This window comes from Thermochaetoides thermophila (genome assembly GCF_000221225.1).
Source record: "Thermochaetoides thermophila DSM 1495 unplaced genomic scaffold scf7180000011812, whole genome shotgun sequence".
NCBI lineage: Eukaryota > Fungi > Ascomycota > Sordariomycetes > Sordariales > Chaetomiaceae > Thermochaetoides > Thermochaetoides thermophila.
This window is the reverse complement of record NW_006383028.1, coordinates 628,857-646,821: the sequence shown is the minus strand read 5'-3', so window position 1 is coordinate 646,821 and position 17,965 is coordinate 628,857. Positions and strand designations below refer to the sequence as shown.

Genomic DNA, 17,965 nt, shown 5'->3' with positions numbered 1-17,965 from the left:
GACGCCCGACAGCTCAGAACGCAGCTCCAAAGTTTCAGACCTGGGTCCAGATAGTGACGGGAGAGAGTGTCCCAGGGCACCGGCTGCCAGTTGGGTGTGGCCTGGAGGTGGTGTACCGATTACAGAACAGTACGGTTTACGTACGCTGAGAGCAGGTGGACGGCCTGTCTACAGTTTACAGGGCAGATTATCAGGAGGTCGGGATTCCAGGTTGTGCAATCCGCTTGCTGGGAGGTCCACGGGTTAGGCCAAGCAGGAGGGCAGCAAGGAACCTGGTAGGAGCGATCGACAAGCCCCCGCCACGGCGGAGTGCAATTTCCAGAGAGCATCCTCAGAAGCCAAGCTCGCCCAGCTTAGTGGACAAGGGGCCAAAGGAGAGCCTAAGGCGTCACCAGCCAATGAAAGGGCAGCATTTTGCCTGGACGGTGGCCCCCTTGTGCCGTGGCTCGTGTCCTGCAACGCGAGAGGCTGAGAGCAGCCAGAGTGGCCCCCTCCAAGCTCCCGTTCCCTTCAGGGACCTAAACAGTGTCATGTAATCCGTAAATGTGTACGGAGAGGTTACAAGGACTGTGGTCCAATGTAATCCGTACTTCCTGCTATAGGTAACAAGTAATATGGTGCCGCATTATATTGTTGGACACTCATATCCCAGTAAAATGCATTGTCCAAATGCTCCGCGCTACGATTCTGTGCTTGAGAATAAACTACAGTGTTTGATGAATTTATGTATTTACGCAGTCGGTAATTTACACTGGCGGGACCCTGTTAGGCTCCCGTTTGCAGGTGATTGAGAGCCGGCACCCGGGCGATGTCCTGGCAACGAAGGGGCGAATCCGCGAAGTCAACAACCAAGCATCTGCTGCCAAGATTCGCGAACTGCCACAAAACACAGAAATACAGTGATGCCGGGTCTCACAATCACAACAAATGTTGGCCAGCCGGCCGCGGCAGGGTCTATTTCGGGTGTCGAGGGTGTGCGCCGACGATCCTCGACGGCTGTTTCGCCAGGAACTCGGACGTCATCGCCGACACGCCCGCCGGTTAGTCCGATCACCCCAAAGTTTGGCCCAACACAGCTGCCCAGCGGCCCCGCTTCCGATGCTGCCCATGCAGCCACGACAACGGGCACCACATCGGCCGTCAGCGAGCCCATTCCCGAATTTGCGCTCGGCCGACCGACCTTTACACATACCACACAGACAGACCAAGTCGGGATTCCTCCTCCGCCAGCCCAGCCTATAGATTTTGAGGAAAATACCGATGTGCTCGCCCTCAAGAGCGCAATCACAATTCTCCAGCTACAACGTCAGCGAGCGATAGCTGATATCCGCAGACTGCGAGATGCAAAAGAGGCAGCGCTCGCCAATCCAGAGGCGTTCATAGCTGACCTCGCCGCTGGGAAGATCCAAATGGAGGGAGCAGAGCCGCGGCTTCCTGCAGGAGAGGACTTATCCCGAGAAGATTCTGATGACACCGAAGATGATGATGTCGGCAGCAACGGTACCAATGATGATGGCGGGGGAGAGGGCACTAGTGGGCAAAAAGGGAAGCGAAAGTCCGTTACCAAGGATTCCGATCCAGCGTGGCGAAAACTCCCAAACCGCCAAAATATTGTCCGCTGCCCGCCCATCAATTGGGCAAAGTACGGAGTTGTCGGAGAGTCCCTCGACAAACTGCATGCTGAGCAAGTGGCGGCTCCAACTCCCGGCGCACCATTGACTCTCGGGCCAAGCCTCATTCCTAGTGATTTTAGGACTGGCAATAGTGTTGCTGGTGCTGGTGATCAAAACCCCGGTGTTGGCATGGGAAGTGGGAGCAGCCAGCAGCGAGGGGAACGCTTGGTTGGCGTCGCAGCACCCTATGATCCGATGCGAGATAAACTGCCGGAGAAGAAAGGCAAAGGCAACAGGCGCTGAATATGACTGCTCTACGGCCAAAGATTCTGATTCTTCCCAGAGCTGTTCTATTCGACCTGCGATGGTATCTCAGGTAATTGTGAAATTCTCTCACGTTCAGAAGATCACTTATGAGTAATGAAGGGCGGTGCTACGTGCTTTCATCAGTTTAAAAATGCATAGCATTGGCGTTTGGAATGGTGGCTAGCAAGGATTGTCATCGTCAGGTCTAGATTGGGATGTACTTTGGCTTGGGGATACCTTGAATGTATCATGACAGAACATTATCACAAGCAAGTTGCCTAGGCATCATCTTGATGGTTCAAGAGTTATGCAGATCCAGCTGAGTATTGTCACATGTTCCCAAGTTGTCTGCCATCGCATCTAGGCCGTAAACCACTGCTTATCATATTCCATTGATGGCGCACTCATCCTTCTTGTAACCGACTTACGGAAGTCACCGTAAAAGCGGCATTATTGAACTACGTCTGCACAATGAATGGGTGAGCAAGAAAACACAGCAATCAAAAGCCCTTCCATAAAAGTAGGTATCTCGTGAAATGTCCGAAGACAGGCCAAGGAAACAAAAAAAGGTCAAAGAGTTGACTCGAACGCCCTCCCATATTATCTTGCCTTTCCCACGCCGTGTCCGAACGCCTATTACCATTGGTCTGGATGTCTCAGAAGGGAATATCTTGCATTCGAAGAACACAAGAACATAGTAGTAATCAGATCACAGCAAAATCGGTCATGCAGGAGAGCTACAAGCAGTCCCTGTCTTCTGTCAGTGCGACAGGATGAATGCCTAAGTCTAGGCCAGACTTACTCAACAGACTGCTGAACTGACCGGCGGAGACGACGGTTGTACATCTTGCGGTCTTCCTCAGAGCCCCAATATAATTTGAAGGCCTCGGGCCGAACGATCGTTCTAGGGTCATAAGGGGGGTTCTCTTCCTCCAGTGAATCGATAACCGCTTCGATGTGGGCTTTGACATCTTCACGACGATTTGTGGGCGGAACATAGCAAGGAGTTCCATCCGAGGCAATTCTGTGATGAAAGAGGCGAGTCTCGAATCGAATGCGAGGCTGCTCCTCAGGAAACCTAGGGCTGAAGGAAATCCGGATTTTGAATAGGCCTCCATCCAAGTTGGTCATCGGCTTGCCAAAGTAGGTCAAGATCCAGACAAACGGATTGCCGTCTAACAGTTCGACGCTATGCGGCAGATCAGACTGACGGAATGACTCAACAACCTGTTCATACTGTCGCTGAAGGTTGACTGCAACTGTCGTTTCCTTTGCTTTCGCCACCAGACCCTCGGCAGCCCATGATTCGGTTTCAGCATCGAGGGCCCTCTTGATACTGTGTAGGCGGCGTTCGAGTTCCGTGTAGTTGAATTTACCCTCCATTGTATTGCTTGGGCCCTCGAATGGCATGCGGGCAAAAGGTTCGCCATCTTGAACCTCTTGCTTACCCTTTTTGACAGCCTCGAGGTACGAGTCAAAGTACCACAAAAACCGACGTTTGCACAGATCCTTGAACGGTTCAAATGGTACGTTTCTGTCATCCTCAATGGCATCCATATCGAGATCGTATTCCTCCTTTGAGTTGTTTTGAGGAAGGGCCTGACCGTCGGGTCCAATCCCCAGATACTCCTCGAGGCGCTGGATAACGGAGATTCGGAGAGTTTCATGGCGAATCTGAGTAGCACTTAGTCAAAATCCAAGGAACAAATAACAATTGGTATTACCTTCTGTATATAGTTCTTCTGATTCCTCTTATCGGAAGGCTCGTTGGCATCTTCGAAACCAGGCTCGTTTTCGTACGGGTTTGGAGACATCAGGCTTTGAATGGACAGAAGAATGGATTCAAGACCCTGGGCTGCAGACCATTCCTCTCCACGCTCGCCACGCCATGTTCTAGACATCGTTAGCATCCCATCGCCTAGGACATCTTGCTCTCCGGAAGCAATGACATGGTATTACCCTAAGATCGACCTAGAGCCTTGTTAGCATCAAGACGTGAAGAGGGCCCCTAATAAGGTGTCTAAGGGTCTGCTTGACTTACAAGCAGACCTTGCCATTAGCATAAATGTTTGGGTTGAATCTGCAGCGGCCTCCATTTGTTGTGATCGCTGTTACGGTCGGTGACTTCCGGGGATAGTCTGTGATGAATGTTGGCACTCCAAAAGGTCGGGATGACTCGAGGATCAGGAGTCTTACCTTTGCCGATTTTGAACAGAAACTGAAGGCTGTTAGCAATGCAGGACAGCATTTGACCATCGAATTACAAGCTGACTATACCTCGAAAAACCCAAATTCATACGGCGTGTCGTGGGGCCCAATGATTAAGGCCTTGACGTTTCGGACATCGATATCACGACAGGCAACAGCGAGAGCTGGAGGATTGGTCAGACCACACGTTTGAGCACTGGGAAAGAGAAGCAGCAAAAACAACATACACAAGTCGGAGTTTCGTTGAAGGTCGCTGAGCTCCTATAGCAGCCAGGTGAAGTCAATAGCACCATCCCAGAAGATCCAAGCGCAGGGATCATTGACAGGACCAAGCCGCCCACACAACCCACCTTCGTGATGCGAAATATGGATTGATCCATCGTTGCAACTCTGTCGATCAGCTTCGCGAAAAGCTGGATGATTTCGAATGATAGAGGAGAGCGATGTGCTCTGAAAATATGCGTAGAAGAATGATGCTGGTTGGGGACTCTTAATCACTTGGCGACTGTTTGTAGGATCTGGTTGGGAGCACCGGGCGACAGCTGTTGGTGCCTCTGGACGGTTTGCAGCCTAGGACGCTAGAGGCAGGTGTGCGGGGCGGCGCAGCGGAGGGGCCAGAAATATCAAGGCGCGCAAGGCGCGGGGCGGGTAATGCGACCAGGCACCTGTTTCTCTGATTGGATGCCTTCTTTCGTATGCAAGGAGTTGGAATGACTGTTAAGGTGGGGAAGAAGAAGAACAGAAGGTAGCACTAAGAATGATCTCACTCACGGGGCTGCGGGACATGTCACAGATGGATTGGAGTGACCAGTCCAGAAAAAGTAGAGGAGCCTTTGGACGACATTATGTATACTATTTTTCATTGCAACCTCAAGTCGTACCAAACCAAGATCAAAGAATCATACATCACGAGGCATTTGAAAACGGAAATCAAATCACAACTCTACGAGAGACAGTGGAAAAGTGCTAAAGTGACAGGAAAATTGACTTCATGTCCATCTCGCTGGAGCGGTTCCTGTGAGTTCTATGTTTCTGTTTCTGTGTCAGTGAGACGGCTATATATGGGATGTATTACAGGCAATTGACAAGTAATTGGTGTCTTGAGTTGGTAATTGCTTTTTCCTGGGAGGAACCACAGTGTATCCAAACCGCCGTTTGCTAAGGAAGTGAAACTGTTTAGTGTCTGGTGAGATGGTAGGGTTGGTATTTGCTCAAGAAGGCCAAGGCAGCATTTTACATTCGGGTTTGATTCCAGGTGATGTGATGATGCACTGGCAATTGGCTCATAAAGCGTAATCCGGGGGAACATCTAGCATCAGGGTTCCCAGGCACACAACATGTACCGGATCATCAATGAGTTAGAGATTATCTTGAGGCCCATTTTCCATCTGAATATTGATGATAGATAAGATGCTTTCCTGGCTGTATCATGAATTCAGAAACGGCTACACTAAACATAATATCATACTCTTAGGCAGAGCGCTCCAAATGAGCCCGAAGGCTCAAGACTTGTTTTCGGAGACTTCGTTTTGTATGTCAAAGATGCCCCCTCTTTGGACAACTCGATGTGAAGGTCTTGGGGCTCATTATTGGATTGGCCGTGACACTAGGACAATACAAGTACAGGCAGAGTTGGAGAATCCCTGCCGAGAGTGGGGCTCCATCAGCCGGGCGGAACATGACGCGACATACAGTGCCTTTTAACGTTCGGCGCGTCTCGTCTCACTTGACGCGTCAAGTGCACCAACTTGTCCGGGCTTGACTGGTGCAGAACTCCCATCTGCGAGACGGCAATCACCTTATTAACAGGTCACAACAGCACTTCGCCAACTCCATACCAATCATTCTGTGATTAATTTTAACAGGGCATTTCCTTTCTCTTCCTTAACAACTTCCTCGTCTCCTGCAGCCTGTCGTTGCCATGGCAAACTTCTTTGACCTCAAGGCCCGCCGGGCAGCGCAGTCAAATGGGACCGCATCGACAAGCACCGAGAAGCAGACTGCCGAACATACGAGAGCTCAGCCATGGGTTGAAAAATAGTATGTCGACTCACCTTTGCCTTTTGGGGCAAACGAACTGATACTGACAGAGACCAACAGCCGCCCGAAAACACTCAACGATGTGACGGCGCAGGATCACACTGTCAGCGTCCTGCAGCGAACCCTCCAAGCATCTAATGTATGTTCATAGCTTGGCTAGAGACTACCCATAACATACTGATAAGTTAACTCGTACAGCTTCCACATATGCTCTTCTACGGCCCCCCAGGCACAGGCAAGACGTCCACCATCCTTGCCCTAGCCAAGGAACTGTACGGTCCTGAGTTGATGAAGTCGCGGGTGCTGGAACTCAATGCTTCTGACGAACGTGGTATTTCGATTATTCGTGAGAAGGTCAAAGACTTCGCCCGTACACAACTCACGAACCCACCCCCTGGATATAAGACAAAATATCCCTGCCCTCCATTTAAGCTCATTATCCTCGACGAGGCGGACAGTATGACACAGGACGCACAGAGCGCTCTGCGCCGGACGATGGAAACATATAGTAAAATCACCCGCTTCTGCCTGATCTGCAACTATGTCACACGTATCATCGATCCATTAGCCAGCCGTTGCAGCAAGTTCCGATTCAAAAGCCTCGACCAAGGGAACGCGCGAAAGCGGCTGGAGGAGATCGCACAATTAGAGAACGTGGGACTTGCAGACGGTGCAGTGGATGCCCTGATACGATGCAGCGAAGGAGACTTGAGAAAAGCGATCACTTTCTTGCAAAGTGCTGCCAGATTGGTCGGGGCCTCCCAGGCAGCGCAAGGTGATAGTGAGGATGGTGACAAGATGGATGTTGACAAGACCCTGGTAACTGCCAAGATCGTTGAGGATATCGCCGGAGTAATCCCTGACGATACGATTCAAAAGCTTGTCAAGGCGATGCGTCCTCGCGCGACAGGAGAGACGTACTCGGCCATCGCCAAAGTCGTGGAAGAGATGGTGGCAGACGGATGGAGTGCAGGGCAGACCCTCGCCCAGCTCCACAAGGCTATCGTCTACGATGAGACTATCCCTGACACTCAAAAAAACAAAATAGTCATGGTGTTCTCTGAAATCGACAAACGGCTGGTTGACGGTGCCGATGAACACCTTTCTATGCTAGATTTAGCTCTCCGTATTTCTGGGATCTTAGCCAGCAAATGAAAATTGCCCGAGAGCTTTCATCTCCGAGGTCTTCCGTATCCTTTCGAGAATGGGATAGTAGTTCAGGGCCCATGTCGGCAGGTAGGAGACAACGATGCATAACACAGGCAGACAACGTTACAAATACCAGCGGCGTTGGGGAAAGGGTTGTGTTTAAATAGAAGGTTTCACTGATAATGCTAAGAAAAATTTAATTTCCGGTATCTCAACATTTAAGGCAGCCCAAGGCCCCCATCCAGTGTGTCCCACACGGTTTTGAGAGTTGCTGGCTTTTCAACTTTGATTGTATTCCTCTTCGACCCTAGGTGTCTACCAGTTGGCTGGTCTTTTGCTCCTGAACCCTCTGCTCCGGTCGCGCGGGCTTGTTCGGCCGGGCTCTCTTGTTCTCCTATGTTTGCGCTGGTCCCCAGAAACTCGTCTATTTCACCGAGAGTGCGCATGGTACCTTCCAGAGCAAGTTGACCTTCATCAATTTTCTCTGCCACTGCTTCCAGGGTCGCAATTTTAGCTGAGTCTGCAGCAAAGACCCAAGGCTTGACCCAATTAGAAGGGCCAGAAATATCAGATGTTCCTATAGCGCCGGAAGTGAGTGTAGGAGGTCTTATTCCCCCAGGCATCGGATGAGCAGGCATCAAGTGGCTCTCTTCTGCTAGATGGTTAAGGACTTGGTTGCTCTCCTTGAGTTGTTTCCCAATAATTGTGTACAGATGCGATTTGTGGGCGATAAGTGTCTTTTGCTCATGGGACAGTGCAAGGAGTTGCTGGACGTAAGGGGCCAGCAAGTACGTGATCGGAGCTGGGGAAGTTGGTTGGCACAGCGGCTTTTGCTCTTCTGCTGGTGACTGCACAACAGGCTTGGGTTGCTGGCTGACAAGCTGTAGAAGATATTTGCGGGCCTCGAGATACTGCGCATACTTTTCCTTGATGCTGGCGAGTTGCTCATCCAGTTGAATTGAGATTGACTCTCCATGCTGCTTATGCCTATTTTGAATTTCTCCCTCGTCTTCCTCTCCTCCCGCTTTGCTGAGCTCGGATTCGATCCAGTTGATGAGTTCAACCCTCGTTTTGTTCAAAGCCTCGAGCTTGTAGTTCGGGCTAATCTTTTCGGGGCTAGCCGTTGAGCGTGATCGGACCTTTTTCAGGAGCTGTTCCTCACGTTTCAGCAGTAGCTTTGCCTGAAGCACATGCTTCTCGAGTTGGTTGCTGAGATCCCTGAGTTGGAGGGTTTGGTTTGCCTTGTTGACAGTGATTGCGGTGATCAAGTTTCTCGGAACTTCTGGAAGAGGCCTGGAGTCTTTAAACACCTCACTTGAATCGAGGAATCGAGGCGATGCTGCGGGCTTTTGTGATAGGACGTTGAGTCCTTGCGCAATTGCCTGAAGTTTGTCAAGCTTTTGTCGCAGCCTGATTGTTGTGATGAGATCCTGTAGACGATTTAGACCTCCATCGTCAATACTTGGATTGGGGCTTTCGAGCGTGGACTCGGGTCTTCGTTGAGAAAGTGAAGAGAACTCCTTCCGGGCCTTGATATTTGCATCCAGTGCCTCCAAGTAATCTTTATGAAGCCCTTGAGCTGCAGGGGATAGACTGGGGCTACTTGTGTTGACAAGGGCGAGTGCTGCTGCACCGTCTTGCAGGCATGAGTTGAGATGGGCAGCCAGGATCTGGCGAATTCGTGTCACTTCTTCCCGTGGCCGAATGTATGGCTCAAGCGTTTTTTGAATGATATTAGCTATGTCCTTGCTGGAGCCGTCCATTGTGCAGTCACTAATGTCATCTAATCGGATATCCTGATCCTGTGAACAATATGGCCCTCTGGTCGGATCTAATCGCTGGGTAAGGATATGCACTCCTTTGATTTGCTGTAGCAGAATTGTTTCACTAGCAAGTAATTGTTTTGACAGTTATTCGAAGGAGAAGAAATGATTTAGAATACCTAGCCGGGAACTAGGGATCGAGTTGAGTCGGATAAAGCAAAGGGCGATTGTGTTTACTAGTCGGTGAATGCAGCACTCCTGATGTTAATACGTGACATTGCCCACATTAGGTGAAACATATACGGCCCAAACTTCGCGGCGTTACGGATCCTTGTGGCGCAGTGATTATACTTTACTTACCCTGTAAATCTTACGTATCCGTATTTACCATTCTTACCACTACCCACCCCATCTTAAATACGTGACGCTTCGCCGAAAATGTTTCAATGCAGCTGCAGCCTGATTGGTAGCCTTTCGTTGTAGCGCTGTCCTCATTCGCCCTCATCCGCCAGCCGAACGCGACGCTTCCTGTCAAGTGCAAAGGCAAACACCAAACCCTTTGCTACACCGCGCATACTTATTACTCTCCTCGATAGACTCGGTTTTTCGATGCGACGGTCTGGCCATTGCCTGCACGCTATAGAGACCGCAGTCTTTTCGGGGCGGCGGTCGATTTGAGAATCGCCACCTTTTCAACGGAACTGGCACGCGGCTGCAGCAAAAAGTAAATCTATCTTTACTTACTGTTCAGGCAGTCAATTGTTCCCGACTCCTTCTCAATAGTCTTTCTTTCCCTGTTCATGTAGCGCGCTTTTACGACCACAACGATGTCGAACAAGACGACAGACTACCATCGCGATGTATCGCAATACAAGTACTCGGCCATGTCCAACCTGGTTCTCCAGGCGGACCGCCGGTTCGTTACAAGGCGAACTGACGAGCCCACTGGAGATCCAGAATCTCTGGCCGGGCGCCTGACGGTTAAGGACATGGGTTCTCGGGTCATCCGGAGCACCGCTCCAAAGCCGAAGAAGAGCGCCATGCCAGATGTCGAACGTGGAAGTATACGGGAGGGCGCCGATGTGCTGCAGCAGGTGAAACAGAAAAGCAGGACAGAGACGCGCGGTGGCGGTATCTTGTCTGGCGCCGATGCTTTGATCGAAGGCATTCGGTACCGGCCTCGGACACAGCCTACCCGCGACGCTTTCAACCTCATCTTGACCATCGTTGCAGAGCACCTGGGCGATGTGCCGCATGAGGTTGTGCGCAGCGCGGCCGATGCTGTATTAGAATACCTCAAAGATGACGACCTGAAGGACTTTGACAAGAAGAAGGAGATCGATGATATCCTCGGCGTGTCGATGAGCCCAAAGCAGTTCAATGAGCTTGTCAATCTCGGGAAGAAGATCACCGACTATGACGCCCAGGATGAGGACGAAGAAGGAGATGAGATCCAGCGCGCCGGGGAGGATGAGATTGACGGGCGCCAAGGCATTGCCGTCGATTTTGGGAATGAGGATGACGATGGCATGGTTGACGTCGTCCGCGACGAATCCTCTGAAGATGAAGAGGAAATGGATGGGGAGGACGAGGCCGAAATTCAGGAGATGGCCCAAGATCAAGGAAACGGTGAGGAGGCTGGCCTGGCGGATGATGAGGCCATGGTTATCGACTCGGCCCCAGACGGCAAATCCAAGTCTCAGGACAAGAACTATGTCCATGCCCGTGAAATCGATGCCTATTGGTTGCAGCGTCAGATTGGACGAGTCTATCCAGATGCTCACATTCAGCATGACAAGACGACGTCAGCTCTGAAGATTCTTTCTGGGGAGCCAGACGAGCCCGGCGGTGACGAGAAGCAGCTTCGAGACATTGAGAACGACCTGATGGAACTCTTTGATTATGAGCATCACGAGCTAGTTCAAAAGCTCATTGAGAACCGTGACAAAGTTGTTTGGCTTACTCGTCTGGCCAGAGCCGAAAGTCGTGAAGAACGCGACACGATTGAGAGGGAAATGGCGTCTGAGGGACTCCGCTGGATTCTTGATGAGCTCTACGGGAAACCTAAGGACGATCAGAAGAAGCCCAAACTGGAAATCAAAATGGATATTGACAAAGATGCCTTTGCGGCCAAAGAACAGGCCCTGAAGCAAGAACGCCCTGAAGGACTTGTTGGAGGGCTTCAGCCAAAGAAGCTGGTCAACCTGGAGAATCTGGTCTTTGATCAAGGCAATCACTTGATGACAAATCCTAGGGTACGCATGCCAGAAGGTACCACGAAGAGGGTCTTCAAGGGCTACGAGGAGATTCATGTCCCTCCCCCAAAGAAGCGGAGCGACCCAACCGACCAGAATATTCCCGTCACGGAGCTCCCGGAATGGGCTCGAATTCCCTTCAACACGACAAAGACCCTGAACAAGATCCAATCCAAGTGCTTCCCGACCGCCTTTCTGGACGATGGAAATATGCTTGTCTGCGCTCCCACTGGTAGTGGCAAGACGAACGTTGCCATGCTCACCATGCTCCGAGAAATTGGCAAGAATCGCAACGAAAAGGGGGAGATCGATTTGGATGCTTTCAAGATTGTTTATATCGCCCCTCTGAAGGCTCTGGTCCAGGAGCAGGTTGGCAACTTTGGGAAGCGCTTGGAGCCCTATGGTATCAAGGTCTCGGAACTAACAGGTGACCGTCAACTCACCAAGCAGCAGATCTCAGAGACCCAGGTCATCGTCACCACTCCGGAAAAGTGGGATGTCATCACGAGAAAGGCGACTGATATCTCCTACACAAACCTGGTCAGGCTGATCATCATTGACGAGATTCATTTGCTGCATGATGACCGTGGCCCTGTTCTGGAGAGCATCGTGAGCAGGACAATCCGTCGCACTGAGCAGACTGGTGAGCCGGTCCGTATCATTGGCCTTTCCGCCACGCTTCCCAACTATCGCGATGTGGCCAGCTTCCTTCGGGTAGATTTTGAAAAGGGCCTGTTCTATTTCGATGGCTCATACCGTCCCTGCCCATTGCGCCAGGAATTCATCGGCGTCACGGACAAGAAGGCTATCAAGCAGCTCAAAACAATGAACGACATCACGTATCAAAAGGTCCTTGAGCATGTCGGTCAGAACCGCAACCAGATGCTTATCTTCGTCCATTCCAGAAAAGAGACGGCCAAAACTGCCAAGTATATCCGTGATAAAGCCTTGGAGATGGACACTATCAACCAAATTTTAAAGCACGATGCTGGCACCCGTGAGGTCTTGCAAGAGGCTGCCAGCTCGGTCAACAATACGGATCTTAAGGACCTCTTGCCTTACGGCTTTGGTATCCACCATGCAGGTATGAGTCGAGCTGACAGGACCGATGTCGAGGACCTCTTTGCTAGTGGTCACATTCAGGTCCTTGTGTGCACGGCAACCCTCGCCTGGGGTGTCAACCTTCCTGCCCACACGGTCATTATCAAGGGCACTCAGGTATATTCTCCTGAAAAGGGTAGCTGGGTTGAGCTGAGCCCGCAAGATGTGCTCCAGATGCTCGGTCGCGCGGGGCGCCCGCAATACGATACCTACGGCGAGGGTATCATCATCACTACCCAAGGAGAGATCCCCTACTACTTGTCTTTGCTCAACCAACAGCTCCCGATCGAAAGCCAGCTTGTCAGCAAACTGGTCGACAGCCTGAACGCCGAGATTGTCCTGGGCAATGTCCGAAATCGTGACGAGGGTGTTGAGTGGCTGGGATATACCTATCTCTTTGTCCGCATGCTTCGGTCGCCTGGCTTGTACAGCGTCGGCGCTGAGTACGAGGATGATGTTGCGCTCGAGCAGAAGCGGGTAGACCTCATTCATTCTGCTGCGATGGTGCTGAAGAAGTCAAACTTGATCAAGTATGATGAAAAGACAGGCAAGATGCAAGCTACCGAGCTGGGCCGGATCGCCTCTCACTACTACATTTCACACGAGTCTATGGACACCTATAACAAGCTGATTCATCCCGCAATGAACGATGTTGAGCTCTTCCGCGTCTTTGCCCAGAGTGGAGAGTTCAAGTATATCCCGGTTCGTCAGGAAGAGAAGCTTGAGCTTGCGAAACTCCTCGCTCGCGTCCCTATCCCGGTCAAGGAGAGCATTGAGGAGCCGACTGCGAAAATCAACGTTCTTTTGCAAGCATATATCTCTCGACTCAAGCTTGAAGGCCTCGCACTCATGGCCGATATGGTCTATGTCACTCAATCTGCCGGCCGTATTCTCCGAGCCATCTTCGAGATCTGCCTGAAAAAGGGCTGGGCGTCTGTCGCGAAGCTGGCTCTGAACATGTGCAAGATGGCCGAGAAGCGCATGTGGCCAACCATGTCGCCTCTCAGACAGTATCCTACTTGCCCGGCGGAGATCATCAAGAAGGCCGAGAGGATGGATGTGCCTTGGAGCAGCTATTTCGATCTGGACCCGCCGCGCATGGGCGAGCTGCTTGGCATGCCGAAGGCCGGCAAGACTGTGTGCGCCTTGGTGTCCAAGTTTCCGCGCGTCGAGATCCAGGGCAATGTGCAGCCGATGACACGGTCAATGTTGCGCATCGAGCTCACGATCACGCCCAACTTCCAGTGGGACGTTGAGCTCCATGGGGTTACCGAAAGCTTTTGGATCCTTGTCGAAGATTGCGATGGCGAAGAAATTCTCTTCCATGATGTCTTCATCTTGCGCAAGGATCTCGCCGAAGCGGAGGAAAATGAGCACACTGTCGAGTTCACGGTGCCTATTTCCGAACCAATGCCGCCAAACTACTTTATTTCCGTCATCTCAGATCGCTGGATGCACTCTGAGACCCGGATGCCGGTGTCCTTCCAGAAGCTTATCCTCCCCGAGCGATTCCCGCCACACACAGAGTTGCTTGATCTGCAGCCTCTTCCTGTATCTGCCCTGAAAGCGAAGGATTATGCTGCACTCTATCCCAATTGGCAGCAATTCAACAAGATACAGACGCAGACCTTCAACTCTCTGTATAATACTGACAATAACGTCCTTGTGGCCGCGCCTACTGGAAGCGGCAAGACAGTTTGCGCCGAGTTTGCTCTACTGCGTCACTGGGCCAAAAAAGATGCTGGTCGCGCCGTTTATATTGCACCCTTCCAGGAGCTGGTTGATCTCCGCTTCCAAGACTGGCAGAAGCGCCTATCCCATCTGCGGGGTGGAAAAGAGATTGTGAAGTTGACTGGAGAAACGACCACCGACCTCAAACTCCTGGAGCAGGGAGACCTTATCCTCGCCACTCCCCTTCAGTGGGACGTCTTGTCCAGGCAATGGAAAAGGAGGAAGAATGTCCAGACCGTGGAGTTGTTCATCGCTGACGACCTACACATGCTCGGCGGGCAAATGGGATACATCTACGAAATCGTCGTCTCCCGGATGCACTTCATCCGGACACAGACTGAGCTTCCCATGAGAATCGTCGGGCTCAGCGTATCTCTTGCCAACGCTCGCGATATCGGAGAGTGGATTGACGCGAAGAAGCATGACATCTACAATTTCAGCCCACATGTGCGCCCAGTTCCTCTGGAGCTTCACATTCAATCATATACAATCCCTCACTTCCCTTCGCTCATGCTTGCCATGGCCAAGCCTACCTACCTCGCCATCACTCAGCTGTCCCCAGACCAGCCGGCTATTGTCTTCGTTCCGAGTCGGAAGCAAACAAGGGCCACTGCTCGGGATCTCCTCACGGCTTGCCTGGCTGATGACGACGAAGACCGCTTCTTGCATGTTGAGGTTGACCAAATCAGAAAGCTTCTGGATCACGTGCAGGAAGAGGCCCTTGCTGAAGCTCTTTCCCACGGTGTTGGCTACTACCACGAAGCGCTGAGCCAGAGCGACAAGCGCATCGTTAAGCATCTCTACAACAACGGAGCGATTCAAGTCTTGATTGCTTCTCGTGATGTATGCTGGGAGCTTGACTTCACAGCGCACCTCGTTGTTGTCATGGGCACGCAGTTCTTCGAGGGGAAAGAGCACCGTTACATCGACTATCCCTTGAGCGAGGTCCTTCAGATGTTCGGCAAGGCCCTGCAGCCGTCCAAGGACGGTCGCAGCCGTGGTGTTCTCATGCTTCCGGCTGTGAAGCGGGAGTACTACAAGAAGTTCCTCAACGAGGCCCTGCCAGTCGAGTCGCATCTCCACAATTTCCTCCCTGACGCTTTTGTCACGGAAATCAGTACCAAAATGATCGAGTCTGGCGAGGACGCAATCAACTGGGCGACATTTACCTACTTCTATCGACGCCTCCTGGCCAATCCTAGCTACTACGGCCTGCAGGATCCGACACACGACGGGCTGAGCCAGTACTTGTCTGACTTGGTCGAGACAACGCTTAAGCAGCTTTCGGATGCAAGGATCATCGAGATGGATGAGGACGAGGGCACCGTGGCGCCACTCAACGCAGCCATGATTGCAGCGTACTACAATATCTCGTATATGACGATGGAGATGTTCCTTCTGTCGCTGTCCCACAAGTCCAAGCTTAGAACTATCCTCGAGATCGTCACTGCGGCGACTGAGTTTGAATCAATCCAAACCAGGCGACATGAAGAAGGCATTCTCAAGCGTATCTATGACCACGTGCCCGTCAAGATGAACAACCCCGTCTGGGATTCAGCTCACTTCAAGGCATTCGTCCTGGTTCAAGCGCATTTCTCGCGGATGAACCTGCCAATCGATCTCGCCAAGGACCAGGAAGTCATCCTGCAAAAGATTCTGAGCCTTCTGAGCGCAATCGTCGACATCCTGTCCTCCGAGGGACATCTAAATGCCTTGAACGCCATGGAAATGTCCCAGATGGTCGTGCAGGCCATGTGGGATCGTGACAGCCCGCTGAAGCAGATCCCAAACTTCACTCCCGAGGTTGTCAAGGTGGCCAACAAGTACGGCATCAACGACATCTTCGACTTCATGGAGCAGATGAACCCAGAGGAGAACCCCAACTACGCCTCGCTTGTCAAAGATCTTGGCCTCACCCAAGCTCAGTTGGCGCAGGCTGCGAACTTCACCAACAACAAATACCCGGACATCACTCTGGAGTTCGAGGTCGACGACCCAGACAACATCCGGGCAGGAGAGCCGGCATACCTCAAGATACATATCGAGCGCGAGCTAGAGGAGGACGAGGAGTTCGATCCCACTGTGCATGCGCCCTTCTACCCAGGCAAGAAGTCGGAGAACTGGTGGCTGGTTGTGGGCGAGGAAAGCACCAAGACACTGCTCGCCATCAAGCGGGTGACTGTCGGCAAGGAGCTCAACGTAAAGCTCGAGTTTGTCGTACCTTCTCCGGGCAAGCACGATCTCAAGCTGTTTTTGATGAGCGACAGCTATGTTGGTGTTGACCAGGATCCTTCTTTCTCAGTCAATGTTGCGGAGGGTATGGATGTTGATGAGGACGAGGAGGAGGAGGACGATTGAGAGGTATCGGTCCAAGAGTGTTTGGTATCCTAGTAATGTCAGTGGGAACGTGGGCAGTGTGAGTGGAGACAGATCTGATTGTGGACATCTGTACGGTTTACAAAGGTGCTGGTCGGGTTAATATAAAATGCTTTTGTATTTCCTGTATCCGTATCTCATGTGCTTGATTTTGCTCCTGTGGCGGACAGCTGTTGCTTTTCCCACGCCAGAAAATGCTCCAACGGGCAGGCTCATTAGGCTGAAATGGCAAGCAGGCGGTCTGTGGGATGAGTTTCCCGTCTGGTTGACATGCTATGAATCAGCCACGAGGAGGCTGCCGCCCGGAACCGGGACGGGGACCTGCCAACCGCGCTGTCGCCCACCTTGGAGGTGCGTGAGGCATAGCGGCAGCAGAGGTGGCGAAGAGACTGGGCAGGGATCAGGTCTTTTGGCTCATCACGAAAAGGGCTTCAGAACGCACATAGTCATTATGGATCTGCTGCACAAGGTCTGGGTCTAAGAATGGGTAAAGGGTAGGCTCGAAAATGGCCAGCCGAGTATTGGCAACGGATACAGGCGTACATATATGATAAAAGGCATACAAAAACGGGATGCCGACCCCCGACCTCGACCATAGCTGCCAACAGGCGATGATGCTTGCGATGGTGTCGGAGCTCAGAGCCGGGACGGAACGGAGGAAATGATCTCTCGGAATCTCGAATCTATCGGATTGGTTTTGTAAACAGAAAGTCAAGGGTAGGGCCCGGAGTGGTTGGAGGCGTCCTGGAACCCGACTCTGACTGTGGGAAGAGAGGATAAGAAGGCGGCTGAGGCCAAAGTCTTCAGGCCCGGGGGCCGTGTGGGAAGAGCGAAGGTTGTGAGGAGATGGAAGGTTGCGAATGTCTTCCTCCGTATGTAAGCATGCTTCATCTCGAAGCTTCATCCCTGTTCCAACTCTATCGCTCATCTTCGCTCCGTGCCATGCCTCAGGTACCTCAATCCTCAGTCCTCAGGTCGTCATGTCGAGTTCCAGTCCCCCTCCAGCCGGGCATCCTCAATCCCGCAAAGCAAGACTACGTACTCACCTACCTCTCTACCTGGCTGGTAGGTAAGTACCTAGGTCAGGTAGGTAGCAACCACTGTGGTAGCAGAGACCTAAGGGAGGTACCTGCTGGCGGCGCTGGGCAGGTGGCAGTAGCAGCCCACTGAGATGCTCCGCCGCCGCGATAACTCGCGAGTCGCAGTGCAAGCCAAGGACAAGCTTCCACCACAGCACATAGTACCGCTGCCGCAGAGAACCGTGGACCACCTGGAGCTCCCGCTCGTCGCCTGCTCGGACGCTCGGGCCAACGCTTGTGTGCTGCTGCTGCCCCAGAGCCCTCAAATAATTTCTCTTTGCGCGAACACCACCCTCCCCAAACTTTGGCGCAGCCTCTCGCAACCTATCCTTCCATTGCCCGGT

General features: G+C 52.0%; 5 protein-coding genes across 5 annotated transcripts; 3 read left to right on the top strand and 2 right to left on the bottom strand.

Moving 5' to 3' along the window:
- Nucleotides 1-902: 902 nt before the first annotated feature.
- CTHT_0009510 (uncharacterized protein) lies at nt 903-1,916 on the top strand (the record flags this gene model as incomplete). Its single annotated transcript, XM_006691412.1, has 1 exon — nt 903-1,916. One exon carries the CDS (start codon nt 903-905, stop codon nt 1,914-1,916), a length of 1,014 nt encoding a protein of 337 aa, XP_006691475.1.
- Nucleotides 1,917-2,717: 801 nt separating this feature from the next.
- On the bottom strand, nt 2,718-4,507 carry CTHT_0009500 (small conjugating protein ligase-like protein; the record flags this gene model as incomplete). Its single annotated transcript, XM_006691411.1, has 8 exons — nt 2,718-3,593; nt 3,644-3,812; nt 3,879-3,890; nt 3,961-4,057; nt 4,116-4,137; nt 4,197-4,291; nt 4,355-4,388; nt 4,478-4,507. 8 exons carry the CDS (start codon nt 4,505-4,507, stop codon nt 2,718-2,720), a joined length of 1,335 nt encoding a protein of 444 aa, XP_006691474.1.
- Nucleotides 4,508-6,048: 1,541 nt separating this feature from the next.
- CTHT_0009490 (replication factor C subunit 2-like protein) lies at nt 6,049-7,322 on the top strand (the record flags this gene model as incomplete). Its single annotated transcript, XM_006691410.1, has 3 exons — nt 6,049-6,167; nt 6,228-6,306; nt 6,366-7,322. 3 exons carry the CDS (start codon nt 6,049-6,051, stop codon nt 7,320-7,322), a joined length of 1,155 nt encoding a protein of 384 aa, XP_006691473.1.
- Nucleotides 7,323-7,534: 212 nt separating this feature from the next.
- CTHT_0009480 (uncharacterized protein) lies at nt 7,535-9,079 on the bottom strand (the record flags this gene model as incomplete). Its single annotated transcript, XM_006691409.1, has 1 exon — nt 7,535-9,079. The coding sequence occupies one exon, from the start codon at nt 9,077-9,079 to the stop codon at nt 7,535-7,537; it is 1,545 nt and encodes a 514-aa protein (XP_006691472.1).
- Nucleotides 9,080-9,906: 827 nt separating this feature from the next.
- Nucleotides 9,907-16,524, top strand: CTHT_0009470 (pre-mRNA splicing helicase-like protein; the record flags this gene model as incomplete). Its single annotated transcript, XM_006691408.1, has 1 exon — nt 9,907-16,524. The coding sequence occupies one exon, from the start codon at nt 9,907-9,909 to the stop codon at nt 16,522-16,524; it is 6,618 nt and encodes a 2,205-aa protein (XP_006691471.1).
- Nucleotides 16,525-17,965: the final 1,441 nt, after the last annotated feature.